General features: G+C 39.9%; 1 protein-coding gene across 1 annotated transcript in view; it reads left to right on the top strand.

The window, feature by feature from the left end:
* Positions 1-17,522, top strand: part of sim2 (SIM bHLH transcription factor 2) — an 83,595-nt gene that overhangs the window by 28,939 nt on the left and 37,134 nt on the right. The window contains exon 2 of the mRNA XM_067607169.1: positions 17,098-17,181. Within this exon, the coding sequence (XP_067463270.1) occupies positions 17,098-17,181 (84 nt within the window). The remainder of the gene's footprint in view (positions 1-17,097; positions 17,182-17,522) is intronic.

The raw sequence follows: 17,522 nt of genomic DNA, 5'->3' as shown, positions 1-17,522 counted from the left end.
TTAGGTTATGACCTGATAAGCCAGTGATTAAATTATAACTTTTAGTTATTCTTTCTGGTTTGTTAGTAAATATCAGATCAATTTGTGTACTGGAGCATTTTGCAATCCTAGTTGGGCCTTTTACTAGTTGTTCTAGTTGGAATTTCTCTGTGATCATTTTTAGCTATTTCCTCTTAGTTTTATCCTCCCAGTTCACATTAAAATCACCCATAAGAAATTATTCTTTGTTGAGATTGCACTCTTTCAAGACTTCTTTGAGTTGATCATAGAAAGTGTCATCTGCAGAAGGGGACCTATAGACACCCATGATATTAAAAGACATTTGTTGGGATAATATTATCTTTATCCCAACATATTCTAACATGTTACTCGCATTATAAACCACAAGTTCACATTTGATGTTGTCTCTTACATAAAGAAGCTCCCCTCCTCCTCTTCCATCAGGTCCTTCTCTTCTGAAACATTGGTATCTGGGCACCGTGAACACACTTGCAGGAGTTGTTTGTTTCAACCATGTTTCAGTCAGACAGAGAAAGTCCAGATTTGAGTCAGACATAAGATGAGTTAGCTGATTGCTCTTTGCAGTAATGCTTCTGATGTTAAAATGTCCACCGAATAGCCCCCTCGGTTTCAGCTTCGGATCCCATAAGACTTTTGCATGATTGACAGTTTTGAAGGTTTTGAATAACCTTTGCCTCCTCACTGCAGGGTTTCGACACACAGTGGTGTCAGCAGCAGGTTTTGTGAGAGAGACACTGGACCTATCAAGGTTTCCACAGCCCAGTGGTGAAAAGTTATTAATTGAGACATCATGCCTTGTGTTAACAAAGTTTAGTCTGTTAAGGGAGAAGCCCGGCTCAGAAAGTTGCTGCTCATTCGTCACTGGCACCAGAGGAGTCCCAGACACACTCGGGCACAAATCAGCATTGAAGTTCTGCTGCACTCCAGGGGTCACTGGTCCAGGATTTAGCTGAACATCTCCAGAGAGCAGGATCAGCATGAAGAGACCTGCTATTCTCCAAAATGGGGTAGCAGATGACCTGTCCACTGGATCAGTGATTCGCTCTGTACCTGGGCTCGCCCGTGCCGCAGGACAGAGGAATAGATTGTAAAATATCCCAGTAAGTTATGATGAAAACTCACTTTAAGAGTGTCAGCTGGCCATGAGCCAGCATTTGGCCCAAGCTCAATCACTCGTTGTCCCAGTTGTTTTCCATCAGTGTTGATTGCTCTGGCCAGACAGACACGTACAGGCAATACAGCAATAAGTACCAACAGTAGTCCAAAGAGTACTCCATGAAACACAGCCCAGGTGTTGACCAACTTGACGCAGGTTTTGAAAGGCATGCTCTGTGGTACGATAAACAGCCTCGGAGGACAATCCTATGTAGCAATCCCATCCAGGATCCCGGTGGCCAGAGGGTAGAAGCTCCTCTTGAGCCTCTCAGCACCGGCCCGGTGCACCTGGAAACTCCTCTCGACCTCAGCGGGGAGAAAAGGCCGCCATCTGGGCAGTTAGGAACCCCAGAAGATCCATGTGGCCAGCACTGTTTCCTTCGATGTTGAGATGGATGTACAGATGGTCTTACTTGATGTTTAATCTGATGTATATGTTTGAAAACCTGGACTGGCCTGGTAGCAGAGTTGGCAGGGGGATGAGCTGACCATCTCCCCATCCCAATGAGTTACCTCCAGTCATATGCCATCACTTCTTGAGTCCAGGGTGCACAGAAAGGCTCCAGCATGTGTGGATTACATTACCAGAAAGGATTCTTTAAGTTTTCCTCTTGTTTTAAAAAAAATACTCTTCTGTTAGCTTCTTTAGTGCTGTAACTCCTTTGGAATATTGGCCAACAATCCACTGACATATGTCACCAAATCAGCGAAACAAAACCACTGGACATTGCTGGGTGGCAGAATTGGCAGATTATAGGTTCATCCTCAAATACAGGCCTGGATCAGCAAGTAGAGATGAAGACTTCTTTTCTCAGCGACCAAAGTTTATTGAGGAAATCATACAAGAATGCACAGAGGAGTGCTAGCTGGATTCACTATGCATCGGAAAAGCTCTGGAGAGAGAAAAAACAGGAGAAATTAATTGGATCTCTGCTGTCACCTGTAATACAGATGCACTGACAGAAGGGGGCAGTGTTTCTGAGCCAATTCAGCCTCTTGCACCAGAAGACATCAGATCTGCCCAAAATACAGATCCAGCCATAAGTAGAGTCTTGATCTTGAAGAGAACATATGGCTAATTAAAGCATAAACAGAAGCTGGTGGAGAATGAAGCCATTAAACGGCTTATCAGAGAGTGGCCCCACTTGCAGATCGAAGAAGAAGGGATCCTCAGGAGACAGACAGTGTCCAGAACGCAGCTGGTCGTTCCCGAGTCCCTGAAGCCTATCGTCTACAAATACCTGCACGAGGAGATGGGACACTTAGGGGCAGATTAAATGGTTGCTCTTGTCAGGGAGCTCTTTTTCTGGCCTAAGACGAGGCAGGAAATGGAGCACTATGTTACTCAGGTATGCTGCTGTGTAAAAAGAAAAAAACCTAACAGAGTAACCAGGATGCCAATCCAGGGCATTGAGACTTCTGCACCATTTGAGATGATCTCCATTGACTACCTACACTTGGAGAAAAGTAAGGGAGGTGAAGAATACAGTTGTGGATCATTTCACTAAGTATGCACAGGCATATGCAACTAAGGACAAGTCTGGGAGGACTGCAGCCAGAAAACTTTTTGATGATTTCATCATGCGCTTGGTTTCCCATCCAAGATACACCACAACTAGGGAAAAGTGTTTGAAAATCATCTTTTTCATAAGCTCCAAGGGTACTGTGGTATTCGCCATTCCCACCCTCCCCATACCATCCACAAGCCAATCTTGCAGAATGCTTCAACAGGACTCTGCTTGGGATGTTGCTCATGCTTGAAGAGTCTCAGAAGTTGAGGTGGAAAGAGCACCTAAATTAAGTGGTCCATGCCTACAATTCAACTGTGCATGATTCAACAGGATTTCCTCCATTTTTCCTTCTGTTTGGTCATGAGCCAACTCTGCCAGTCAATCAAATGTTTCCAAAAAGGGGAGAAGACAGGAACCAGTCACACGCTGGCTATGCAGAGAAGTGGAGAGAAGCAATGCAAGAAGTATATGCTATTGCAGTGGAAAATATGAAAAAGTGTGCAAGAAGAGGGCAGAGAAACTATAATGAGCGCACATCAAGCCCCACCCTCAAACCAGGTGATCATGTCCTGGTGAGAGATCTAACACCCAGAGGGGGTCCCGGGAAGCTGCGTAGTTACTGGGAGGACATGATTTATGTCATCAGAGGAAGGAAAGGCCCTGACAACCCAGTATATATGGTCAAACCATGACAAGGAACAGGAAGAGAACGAGTGTTACACCGTAACCAATCTTACCATGTCCTGACTTGGTTGAAGAGTCAGGGGTCAGTTACTCCGATCTGAGTGTAAACAAAGCAAAGCAGACAGCGAGAAGAAATCAGAGAGTGGGATGTAACATTCATTTGACAGACACAGGCAGTTCCAGTGAAGAGGAGTATCATATGTGGACAGCAGCAAGGCAGGCTGATCCTCCACTTAATGCAGAAGCAAGGGAATTCTGTCCTAGGATGGAGGAACTGAGAGAAAGGTCAGGGGAGGCACTCATACCTGAGGAGGACCCTGAAGAGGAGCAAGTGGAGGAGGGACACTGTATGGAGGAATCAACTGAAATGGTTGCTGCTGAATCTGAAGAGGAGCAGAGGGATGCTGAAACATGGAGAAAGAGACCAAGGAGAGCCAGACAGCCCAGGCATATCTATACATATGACCGGCTCGGTCAACCGAGCCTTCAGCCACTGAAGACCTGCGCTGTCAGTGTGAAAAGGTCCCCAAGAATCAGTCACGCCCTCTCCACCAGATCATCATCCATGTATCCTTTTTATAATAATGGGTAGGAAAAAAAAGGAGGCATAGAGAACTGAATGACTTATTTTAACTGGCTAGTTAATATTGTGGCCTTTGTCTAATAAGAGTTACAGTTCATGGTGATGTTGTAGTGCTATATTAAAACACATATTACTGTTAATAGAGAAACATGAAATCTGGACATTTATTTGAGCAAGAATAGCACAGAGATGGGTTGCTATCTGGCTATATAATTGAAGTTAAGACAATAGTGTAGTACACATGGTAACCAAAAAATGGTAGTGTGTGCATTACTTGGACAGACTACCTGAATGCATGGCATTGAAATATGTAGAAACATAATGTTGGGTGTATATGGTAATTTCCTTGTCCCTTTGCAAAAATTGGGGGGCCCACCAATACTTCTATGGACTGTTCACCTTTCAATACTAATGGACTGTGGACACTGAGTCTTGTATTATTGCCATGGGAGTTAATGGAGAACAAAAGAGAGAAGAACAGAGACTCTGAAGAGAAATTACATAACCTAACCCTGTAATGTGTAATGTGTGTTAAAGGCCTACCTGTTTACTCACCATCCACCGGGTGTTCTGCTGTTATGTTATGTCATTATTATTGTCATAAAATAGAATTTTTTTTTAGTGGGGGAGGGTGTTGCAACCTAGAAATATTTGGGAGACTAAATTTCATGATGCTATAGATGAACAATACACTGGAAAATATATTTCAATTTAATTTTTTGTCCATTATCATTCGGATATTTTGTTCCCAACGACACTTTACGTCATCAGTCTGCACACCAGTGTGCGGCAGTTGTTGTGTGGAGAGTGTGTTAACTGGTGGATGTGGTTGCTGTGTGAGCTCCAGTTGCTTGAAAAAAAAACAAATACAAAAGAATATATACAGCACCGGGGAATAAAGTTGTAAAAAAAAAGAAGATGGAGTCCTGTCTACCTAAGGGTGCAACATACAGCCAAGAAAATGTGCAAGAGTATGGAACAATCAATTTTGATGATTGCAGTGACCCTGGCTGGCTTTACAGTTACACTTTGATTGTCCAATGAGAGCACCTTCAGATGGAAAGTCCACCTGATAACACAAACTGTGGGGAAAAAAAACAATGAGACAAATCAGTATGTATTTCTTAAGTAGTCGACATTATAAAAGCCCCATAATGTACTTTATGTAAATGAAGACATTAGGCACAAACACTGATGGCACACACACAATAGAGTATGATATGTACTCTCCATTTAATGGAGATCCAACCAAACAACATGGCAGTGCTCTCAAGTCCCAAATAGGCTGGTCATCTCTTGAACTTTAGATAAGTCATAAGTCTATCAATTACAACAGACTGGTTTGAGTATATTTATATGTGTAGTCTCCTTCCATGATGTATTACAACTATCTAACTAGAGAAACCACACCAATGTGGAGAGTATGTAGATTTATGGATTTTCAGTTGTTAGACTATAAAACCAAACAGTTCACAGTAGTATTTCCTCAGAGTTGTGCTTATATATACTAAAATTTCTTCTTGAAAATCATGATGAAGCGAAACTGAGCTGAAACAGCAATACATGTCTTGCTGGGACTTAACAAAACCGTTACAGATCCTATCTTGATCAAGCTTGATATCAATTAATTGTGCAAATTAATTATATATAATAAATTAGTAAATGTACAATTGATTCGGCTTATTCTAATGGTTATTGTGGTCTGTTGTCGTCCAGCAGGGAAAGGTCAATTTCATGAGCATTGGCAAGTGCTTAACTGCTAATTTAGGGCATTATTAATCAGAATAAACTCGAACATGAACATTTATTTATCTAGGGCTAACCAGTTACCTGGATTGTGTAATGGGGTTCATTTTTTCTCATAGATCAAAATGACTTTGCTCTCACAACACAGCCTGTCTCGCCCTCCCTGACTGAACAATCATTGCATTAACAGACTCAACATTAGCACAAATTAACACACTGGTTAATAAGAACACAGTTTGCACAAATACAACTTAACAAACCTTTTTGTGGAATGCAACAAAACTTATTATTGTCTCATATTTAAAGACAGAAGTATTTATAGTCCTAGCTAGTATTAGCAGCCGAGTAGCATTAGCTAATGGCCATATACCACCAGTAAAAGGGACAATGTTAACTTATCTTTGATATTAGTTATGTAGTCCTCTATCCAGTTGCTGTGGCCTTTAAGTAGGATTGTCCTCAGTATGCGAGACCCCTCCTCAGCCCATTTTTTGACATTGTTCATTGTAAATTTTGGCAGCAGCTCAATGTTAGCTGACCAAGACATTGTTTTGCTTGTGTTGAGCTTGACTTCCGCCAGGAGCCTAGCCCACCTCAGCCTTGCTTTTGATTCAAAATGGTGGCCGTGTGAAAGTAGTCCCTAGAGTGTCAATAGTGTGAGGTTCTGTGAGAGCAGACTGTAGGTTGTGGCAGATGTGGGAAGTGTCAGGAAAAACTTCTATACCAGGATGAAAACCATGTGTGAACAAGTGTGAAAGTGAACAAACTGTCTATCAGGATGGTTTTGTAGAGCAGTGGCAAGGACATTTACTTTAACTTACTTTGATGAATGTGTGAGGTCACAAGATGATAAAAAGTATGAAACAAAAAAAAAAGAGAGCAATGTCCGATGATTTTTTCAGGTTTTCTATAATTGCACTGCTCTTTTTCATCAAAGTTACAAAAATCTGTAATTAGTATTTAACTTTAATTTTGGTTCTGAAGAAATCAGTCAGAATGTTAGATTAATCTATTTTTAGCTCCATGCTTACTGCATCTCAGCACCTGTCTATGTCACTGCCCGTGGTGTTGTAGACTGTCTACTTTGTATTTGAATAGGCCTTGTGGACTGCTGTGTCTATTTTATGTTTGAATAGGCCTTGTAGTGTTGTACACCACTGTCTATATTATGTTTGAATAGGCTTTGTAGTGTTGTAGACCACTGTGTCTATTTTATGTTTATGTTATTCCTGTGACATGGTACTGAGACAGTGCACATGGCCTGTCGTATCAGCAGTGGTGCTGCACTGTTCGTAGATTGATGCACTTAGAGTGCCACATTCTGTCCTTGGTGCTGGAACATTTGAACACAACTGGCAACCTGTTTTCTTTTTTTTTTCTTCAGAACAAGCTTGTCTGACAAAGTGGCTTCACTGTATGTTTTCTTAGACATTGGCTTGATTGGTTCAATAAGTGACAATTTGTGTTTATGGATAGGATAGGATAGGATAGGATATGATATATCAGCTTTTTTATAGTTGTAAATCTTAAAATGACTTTATCAGAAGGGCCCTTGAGGATGCTCCACCCCCTCTGTGCTGAGAGTCTAACTCTGCCCTTGCTATCACATGTTGCTTATCACAGCCACATGTATACCTTTATTGTAAATAAAAATGCAGAGCTCCAGGCAACACTTTGGACACACTTGTTGATTTGCACTTAGGAGCAAAACTAACATGCACAATATTCCAACATCAGTTAAATAGACTGCAGATGGAATAGATACTAGCTGCCCTCAGAGCTCTTTAAAAGTCACCAGTGTAAAGAAAAAGCTGTCAGTATAGGATGGTAGCTGTTGTGGATAAGAGATGCTGGTAAGAATCACTCATTAATCTTTATTCAGTGTCGTGGACATCAAAGCCATAACCAGAAAATAAATGTTAGTGGAGAGTGGAATATGAGCAAACCATGAAAAAATGGTTTGTGAGAGGTTTATATGGGTGTGGCTTCACCAAATTAAGTGACAAAATATTATGGAACACAAGTGCGCTGACCTTTTCGCCTGCAAGACACACTAAGTCTTGCCACCAAGATTGCAGTGCACTGCTAGATTGGCATCGCCACACCTTCTACCGCACCTCTCCTCCCACCGTGGTGCACAGTGAGTCACCAAGATACCAAACTGGAGCAATCTATAAATACAGTGCGCCCCAGGAAATTAGGTCTATCAGTTTGCTGGTGCGACACTCTGCATCAGCATGAAAAAAGCTCCCCTATGGTGAACCAAGAACACATTAGAAGAATGAAGAATAATGACACTAAATTATTTTGAATATAATGACAGAATTGATAAATTCCACGCCAATCAGCTGAAAAATAAACTTTTTTTGTATGACCCCAGTCCAGCCTACACCACACTGGTTTAACACTCTGGATTCTATACCACTAATTACAGATTCTACCACTTAGCAAATAATTTTCGATGTACACCCAAATGGCTACAAGAGAATCAACAATTACAACACCCCAGGTTCGATAGAAGACAATATAAACGCCAAGAATGATCAATATCCAACCTCCTGTTACTTACCCAGTCAATTAAAGCAGTGACTCTGACAGTTTAGTGGAACTCCAACCAAATTACTGGATACCTCCAATCCTGAAATACTGTACATTTACTCCAATCTGGCACAACCTGGACTTTTAGGTTACCCATCTTATTTGATGACGGCTAACTGATACCTTATGAAACACTAAAACAGTGATATGATCGATGGTAACAGCCTATCATGCAAAACTCTCCAACAGCCCCAAATGGTCAATCAATTCAAACTCATAGCCAGTCACACAAACCCTTTTCAAAAATGTACACTTCTTTTTTTTGAGAATATTTTAAAATTATTTTTAAACATAAATAGACACGGGACAAAGAAAAAAAAAGGAATTATAAAAGTAAAACAAATACAATACAGCCTGAACCATATCATATTATCCCCTTAACTCCACCCACATCAACCCTCCCCTCACACTCCTCCAGGCAAAACCATACAAACTACTGGTAACAAACAGTAATAATTCATGTCACATTAACAATTCATACTGATAATTCATACCAGAAAGTAATCAGATTAAGAAAAGAAAGACAAAGGACAAGAGGACAAAAAAATCTACAAACTTCTAAGAAGAACAGAAAACAATCTCCCTTTACCAATCAATGATTGGGAAAAAGATCTTGCTATTAACATAGATATCTGAATGCAAATCTGCCATAACATTTTCTCAATGTCCTAAAACAGCAATTTACAACTTGTTCAATACAGAATTTCACACAAAGATCATCTCATCCAATATAAACTACAGAAATTGAACAAATCAGCACAAATCTGCCCGTACTGCCAGTGAGATCAATATCAGTGAACAGTTTTAGTAATTATTGATTTCCCCACTCACCTTTATTATTATTAGGGCCCCAGCACTGTATGGTGCAAAGGCCGTCTTGTAACTGAAAGTATTATTATTAGGGCCTGAGCACCGAACAGTAGGGATGCTTCAAAACTCACGAAAACTGACACACGCATCAGAAGTGGCGAAACTTGATATCTGGTATGGGTCTAGGGCTTGGGTGTGGCAAAATAGCTCAGGGGTGCCCACTACAAAAATTTAAAGTCAAAGCCACCACCTTTAAATTTGACATAGATGAACAAAATTTGGTAGGCACATGTGTCATGACCAGTCTCACAAAAAAGCCTCTTGGAGCCACACCCTAACTCCAACAGGAGGTCAGCTATTTTGAATTTACTGTGCAATTTTTGTGCAATTTCCAGGTGTTGTATTTTAACAAACTCCTCCAAGATATTTAACCAGACCTTTGTGATGGAAAGTTGTCAAAATCTTGAGTTTCCATGACACGCCTTTGCCGTGGCTATGCAGCGAATTTCGATGTTTCGCCATGAAACAGGAAGTTGTAATTTAAATGTACATCATCCAGTCTGCCCCAAAGTTTGTCATGCTTGATGAGGGTCCCGGCCTGAACACATCTACATGTCAATACTGAGTCATAGTAATAGCCCTTCCTACTGGCAACAGGAAGTCAATCAAGCAATCAATTTTTATTCATATAACGCGAAATCACAACAAAAGTCATCTCAGGGCACTTTTCACATAGAGCAGGTCTAGACTGTACTCTTTAATTTACAGAGACCCAACAATGCCCCCATGAGCAACCACTTGGTGACAGCGGTAAGGAAACACTCCCCTTTAACAGGTAGAAACCTCAAGCAGAACCCGGCTCTTGGTGGGCGGCCATCTGCCTTGACTGGTTGAAGTTACAGGTACTTTATTTTTACGACCTCCACCTAGCTGATTGAACACATCCACTTCAAATTTGGTGAGTAAAGCCTTACCACCTTGATGATGCTATATTGTGAAGATTGTGAGTTTTCATTGAACACTGTTGCTGTGGTGATGCAGCAAATTTCAGTGTTTCACCATTGCAAAACAAACTGTTGTAACTCAACTCCACTTCAACTCCACTTCCTGGTCTGAAGAAACATACATGTCAATACAATATTAAATCATAGTAATAGCACCACCTTCTGGCAACAGGAAATTATAGGCCCCATACCTTTATTAACTACTCCTAGCAAGTTAAACAGATCCACATTAAATTGGGTAAGTAGCTAAGCAGTAAGAAATTGATGATGTTAAATAAGTGAAGCTTTTGAGTTTTCATCAAAAGCTGTTGCTGTGGTGATGCATTATTCACCATGAAACAGCAAGCTGTTTTTTAGGGGCTAGGGATTCTTGAAAATTCATACAACTTGGCACACACATAAGAAGGGGTGTATTTAGGTGTCTGATATGGGTTTTCGGCTTGGGTGTGGCAAAATTACTTCAGGGCGCCCCTAAAAATTTTAAATTGAAAACCCCCACCTTTACCACCATTAACACACTTTGGGAGACACATATATCATGTCCACACACACAAAAAAGCCTATTGGAGCCATACCTTATGTCCAACAGGAGGTCAGCCATTTTGAGTTTATTTTCCGAATTTTGCACACTTTTTGCCATTGACTTCAAATTTGGTGGATGTCATCTTAAGACCTTTGCAATGAAAATTTATCAAAATTGTGAATTTTCATTGAACACCCTTGATGTGACACGTCGGTCAATTTGCATATCACGCCATGAAACAGGAAGTTGTTGTCACTCCACTAGACTTTGTCCAGTCTGGCCCAAATGTCATATGCTTGATAAAAGTCCAGGCCTGAACACATCATCATATCAATATTGAGTCACAGTCATAGCGCCACCGACTGACAATGGGAAGTCAGCTGCCACTTTGGAATAAAGTTGCTGTGATTTTCATGAAATTTGGTGGGATCATCAGAAATAATTTCTTTGGGAATTTTTTCGCCAGACAGGAAGTCAGCCATTTTGGATTTCGTGCCTAATTTTTCATTTCATTCATTTTGCAAACACATGTTTGAGGCCTTTAGGATGTGCAAAAACCCATTACAATCTGCAAGTATATTTGTACTAGTAGGTATTTTGATTTGATATCACAAACGGGCTTGGGCGTGACACATTGGCTCTAAATCAATCAATCAATCAATTTTTATTTATATAGCGCCATATCACAACAGAAGTCATCTCAAGGCACTTTTCACATAGAGCAGGTCCAGACCGTACTCTTTAATTTACAGAGACCCAACAATTCCCCCATGAGCAAGCACTTGGCGACAGCGGTAAGGAAAAACTCCCCTTTAACGGGTAGAAACCTCAAGCAGACCCCGGCTCTTGGTGGGCGGCCATCTGCTTTGACCGGTTGGGTTGAGAGAGAGAAAGAGAGAGGGAAAGGGGGAGGGGGGACAGGAGAGCAACAATCACAACAACAACAACAAGCACAAGCATCAATAGACAGGAAAGGATGCCATCAGGACTGTGAAGGACCGCGAAGGCTCGGCCCGGGACTCAGGTTTTCCTGTGAGATGAGAAAGCACAAAAAACTCCAAAGTTAGTGACATGCATTGATGTTACATGAATGCATAGAGATGGAGAGGAGGAGAGAGGAGCTCAGTGCATCATGGGAAGTCCCCCAGCAGTCTAGGCCTATAGCAGCATAACTAAGGGCTGATCCAAGGCGAGCCTGGTGGGCCCTAACTATAAGCTTTATCAAAAGGAAAGTTTTAAGCCTACTCTTAAACATAGAGAGGGTGTCTGCACCCCGGACTGAATCCGGTAGATGGTTCCATAGAAGAGGAGCCTGATAGCTGAAGGCTCTGCCTCCCATTCTACTTTTAAAGACTGTAGGGACCACCAGTAAGCCTGCATACTGGGAGCGCAGTGTTCTAGTGGGATAATACGGTATTATGAGCTCTTCAAGATATGATGGTGCCTGACCATTAAGGGCTTTGTAAGTTAGGAGAAGGATTTTAAATACTATTCTAGATTTTACAGGAAGCCAATGTAGTGAAGCTAAAATGGGAGAAATGTGGTCTCTTTTTCTAGTTTTAGTCAATACACGTGCAGCTGCATTCTGGACCAGCTGGAGAGTCTTTAGAGACTTGTTAGGGCAGCCTGATAATAAGGAATTGCAATAATCCAGCCTAGAAGTAACAAATGCGTGAACTAGTTTTTCTGCATCTTTTAGGGACAGGATGTGCCTGATTTTTGTGATATTACGTAAGTGAAAAAAGGCAGTCCTTGAAATTTGATTTATGTGGGAGTTAAAGGACATATCCGGATCAAAGATAGCGCTCCCTAATTACTTAATAGGGGTAGGGGTGCTCGAAAACTCATGAATATTTGCACATCCATCAGAACTGGCATGACTTGACAAATGGCATGGGTCCATGGGCTGAGACGTGGCAACATGGCTCAATAGTGCCCCCTACAATATTTCAAAATCACGGCCCTCACCTTTAAATTTGACATAGATTAACAGAACTGGTATAATGTCCAGATGCACAAAAAAGCCTGTTGGAGCAATACCCTAGGTCCAAGAGGAAGTCAGCCACTATGAATTAACTTTGCAATTTTTGTGCAATTTTTGCCATTTGCAGCCATTGTATTTTAAAGAACTCCTAGAGATTTGATCCAACCAACTTCAAATTTGGTCTATTTTGGTCTAATTTGGTCATCTAAAGTGATTAGTGATTATCTAAATTTGTCATGCTTGATAAAGGTCCCGATCTGAACACATCTATGTGTCAATATTGACTCATAATAATAGCATCACCTACTGGTAACAGGAAGTTACAGGTGCTGTACTTTTACAACCTCTGCCTAGCAGGTTAAACAGATCCACTTCAAATTTGGCAGACAGAAAAGCCTTAAGACCTTGATAATGCTATATTGTAAAGATTGTGAGTTTTCATTGAATGCTGTTGCCATGGTGACACAGCGAATTTCAATGTTTTGCCATTGCAAAACAAACTGTTGTAACTCAGGTCCACATCATCAGATCTTTGATAAGAGTCCCAGTCTGAACACATGTACAGGCCCATATTGAATCATAGTAATAGCGCCACATATTGACAACAGGAAGTCATAGGCCCCATACTTTTACTAACTACTCCTTGCAGGTTAAGCAGATCCTCCTAAAATTTGGTCAGCTGAATTGTAAGACGTTGATCATGCTAAATATTGAAGCTTTTGAGTTTTCATCAGAAGCTTAAGTCCAACAGGAAGTCAGCCATTTTGAATTTACTTTGCAATTTTTGTTCCATTTTTGTCATTTCCAAGCGCTGTATTTTAACAAACTCCTCCTAGAGTTTCAACCTGATCGACTTCAAATTTGGTCTGGGTCATCTACAGGCCTTTGAGATAAAAAATTATCAAAATTGTAAGTGTGATGCGGCAAATTTCGAGTGAGGAACACCTAATTAATTTAACCTAATTTTATGACTGTTGGTGACAGATGTGCTCTCTGATCTGCGTATTACTTGCTTGCTATGTGTTTTATCTCATATTTTCTTAGACAAAGGATGTGAAGCTCACCCAGGCAGCAACAGCCAAAGTGATGCAGAATCTTGATACTACCCTCATTCAAAAAAGGGCTCTGACATACACACTGGATAGTTGAGACGATGACGCCAATATTGACATGTTTGAGTCAAGAATTTCTGAAATATTTGAAAATGTGGGCTATTCACAATTTCATATTCTTCTAACTACTAATACTTGTTGGAATTATTAATTTCAAAATGTAGATTCACCATCATTACTCTAGTTTTCTGTGAGACTACCATCTACCTCCCTCTCTCAAGGTGGCAATTCTCTTGTTCAGTGCCATTTAGGCTACAAGTTATTGTAATAGTGAAATAACATGGAGATATGGCATGCAGATAAATTAAGTTTGAGTGGTCTGATATTTGCAATATAGATAGTGATTATGTTACTATGATGATGTTTACAACCCTATCATGTTTTTTTGTTTGTTGTTTAAGGTAGATGACAGTCCTGAAGAGGCAAGTTTCAACTTGGTCAGGCCATGTGCTTCTTCAACCCAGAGAAGGGCAAGTCATTTTATACTGTACTAAAAATGTGCAGAGATTTTAGGTGAACAGTACGGCAGATTGTATGTGTCATATTTAAGGCACTTCTGCTGACAGCTCTGATTTACATTTGCATATTTCATTAAAATATTGTAACATTAGTGTATTTAATAGTGATTATACGAGTGTGCCATATAGTACAAATTTAATGAGCACACTGACTCAATAGTGTTAATTATAATAATATGTAATAATCCTCAGATCCTTAGAAAAGTGAGGCAGGAGTTGACTGTAGTGATTTTGGAGTCCTGTACTTGTATGTCCTTGAAGTAAATGTATGTTTCTCATTTTAAGAATTCTTTTTACAGTAGTGTGGCCATATATCCTTGTATAAAACAAGATTGTAGGGCCTCTCAAATTGAATCAGTTTTAAAAAAAAGTAATGTCAAAAATAGGCCATGAAGTAACAATAGCAGATTAGCCATTACTGGCAAGTAGCCTGTGGAGCAAGAGCGAAGAAGCAAGATTTTCTGCATCTCTGTTATGAGTAGCAGAGCAGCAAAACTCCATGAAAAAGCAGTTTTCAGCAGCAGCAACTCATAGATCACCTGTCAACCAATAACCTGTATGTATGAACCTCATCAATCCAGCTTTAGAAAATTCCACAGCACAGCACTTTTCTCTATGTATATGTTGTCCCTTGGTACATTAATCAATCATCGATGAATCATTTCTATGCAGATGATACTCAGCTTTACATCTCCATTAAGCCCGATGTCTGTCAATTGCTGAGAAAATTGAAATGATAATTCTTGGTCCAAAGCAGAGCAGAAAAAAATTCTGTGAGCTCACTCTGAACATAGCTAGTTCCACAATTGCACAAAGCCCTTGTATTAGGTATCTCAGTGTCCTATTTGATCTTAATCTCTCCTTTGAAGAACATATTAACATTATTACAAAGACTGCATATTTCTACTCATGAAATATTGCCAAGATTCGTCCCATTCTTTCCATGTCTGATGCTGAAACACTTGTTCATGCATCTGTCTCATCTAGGCTTGACTATTGTAATACACTTTTCTCGTTTTCTGGCTTACCTAAATCAACTATTAGCAAACTACAATCTGTACAAAATACTGTTGCTAGGATATTAACCAAAATTTGATGGTATTACCCCTGTTCTTATTTCATTACAGTGGCCCCCTGTACATGCTAGATCTGACTTCAAGATTTTAACTTATAAAACATTACACCAACTCATCACCTCTAGTCACTCCTCATATACCTGCTAGGGCTCTACATTCTCAAAATGCCGGTCTCCTGACTATTCCAAAAAAAAAAAAAAAAATAGATGGTAGGACCTTCTCTTACCAAGCCCTTCTTCTTTGGAATCGTCTTCCTACCTAAAGTTGAGAGGCTAACGCGGTTGACTCATTCAAAAGCACACTCAAAACATATCTGTTCGCATCAGCCTTTAACCTCACTTAGTCTGCCCTAAATACTAAACTACAGTTATCCAACTTATACTTAGTCTATGTGTGCATGATTACGTATATGTACTGTATGTTACACATTTTTGTATCTACCGTATATGTGTTTTCATCTGTATCCAGATATGAATGTTCATGAATCATGTACATTTTGTGTATCACTCTTCACTTTTTTCTTTTGTACATTTTTGAATATTTCAAATATTCTGTTTATAATGTTCTATATGTAATTTATCTCATATCTATATGTTTTTATATATTTTGCTAATGTTGCTCATTACTGTTTTTATTATATGTACAGCCCTTTGAGGCATACTTTGTGATATTGGGCTATAATAAATTTTGACTTGATGTGACTTGAGAGCAGACCTCTCACTCATCAGCAGATGTTACTCTGTTACCATTACACAAACGCGTCCCCCGTGAACAATAACAAGTAGGACTAAAATCACTTTGTCCTTAGGCAAAGGGGACATGAATAAGTACTGTAAATGTTTCACATATAAACATATGAATAAAATAATAGTTAAAGTGTTGTAAAGGATGATGAAAAAATCTTAACTGTAATCTTAAAATAATTAACTTAATTTTGCAAACGTCCAAAATAATATTGTGAAATTATTTCCACTGTAAAGCTTAATAGCAACATAAATCGTTTTGGTAAACTTTCAACTGATATAATCCAAAAATATAATGTGTGCAGTAATTAAGGTTACACCTGTATTTTGCCTTTTTTTCTATGTTCATCAGCTAATCGCTAACTGTGTCTGTTTGCTGTTTGGTGCTGAGTAGGTAGTATACAATGGGTTTTTAGAGCTTTTTCCCTGATGTGTCCTAAACCAACACTATGAGAGCACTGAGAGTGAACCAAAATAGTACAGTTGCAGCTAAACCATGAGCTGAAACTTGCTATAAAGCTCTGAAAAGCCGAGGGGAGCTGCAGAGTCAGGAGATAATTCTCCGTAGGTTCATCACTACGAGCCACCCAACACATTACTCACTTGTCATTTGATACATTGTCATTATGAAAAATATCGATTATAGCAGCTTTAAAGATGCACAGAAATTTTAAAATGTTTCCTCTATTTGTCTCTACAGTAAACTGGTGCTGTCATAACCTTTGTCTCCTGTCAGTGACAGAATTCTAGGCAAGCACATTTGGGGTCAAAGTTTAATATAGTTTAGCTTTGGTCACCTTGTTGAAAATTATAGCAGTGAATGGGATATGACTCATGCAGCTGCTCAAGAGGACGCAGTACCTCTCTCCCCTGGAAATAATGCCATTTATCAGCAAATGTCTAACTTGCATATTTGGTGCCTTGTGACTGTGTGTCTTTATGTTTATTTTATCTTGCATGATAAATAGAGTGTCAATCTGTCTCTCTGACTGTCTTGCTGTGTAATACTGTGTCTGTCTCTCTCTGTAGGTGTGGGTGATGGATGGGGTCAGTCAAGGTTCACACCTTTGGACAGCATGGCTAAAGAACTGGGTTCCCACCTCTTACAAGTCAGTATGGGAAACAACAAACTATGTTCTAGCACTCCGCTACACTATTCTATGGTATGACTATGCTTTGGTGCTGCTTGAAACTGCTGCTCTATACCAAATTATATGAAGTGCTGGTTTTGAATGTAGCCTAGCATAACAGATGGACTAAAAAGGGAATTTTGTACAAAAATAACTGTAACTTTGAAGATATCCACTTTCTTTGACTAACTCAGATTGCTGAAGCTTCATATAACCAAGGATTGTGGATTTTGTCCCCCAATTTTCTACAATATAATCTATTTCTAACAATATTTGTTAATTTGGTCCAGACGGACACGTTAGCCAAAGAGAGCATAGGGGCTG

This window comes from Thunnus thynnus, chromosome 13 (genome assembly GCF_963924715.1).
Source record: "Thunnus thynnus chromosome 13, fThuThy2.1, whole genome shotgun sequence".
Classification (NCBI taxonomy): Eukaryota; Metazoa; Chordata; class Actinopteri; order Scombriformes; family Scombridae; genus Thunnus; species Thunnus thynnus.
This window is presented reverse-complemented; position numbering and strand designations above follow the sequence as displayed.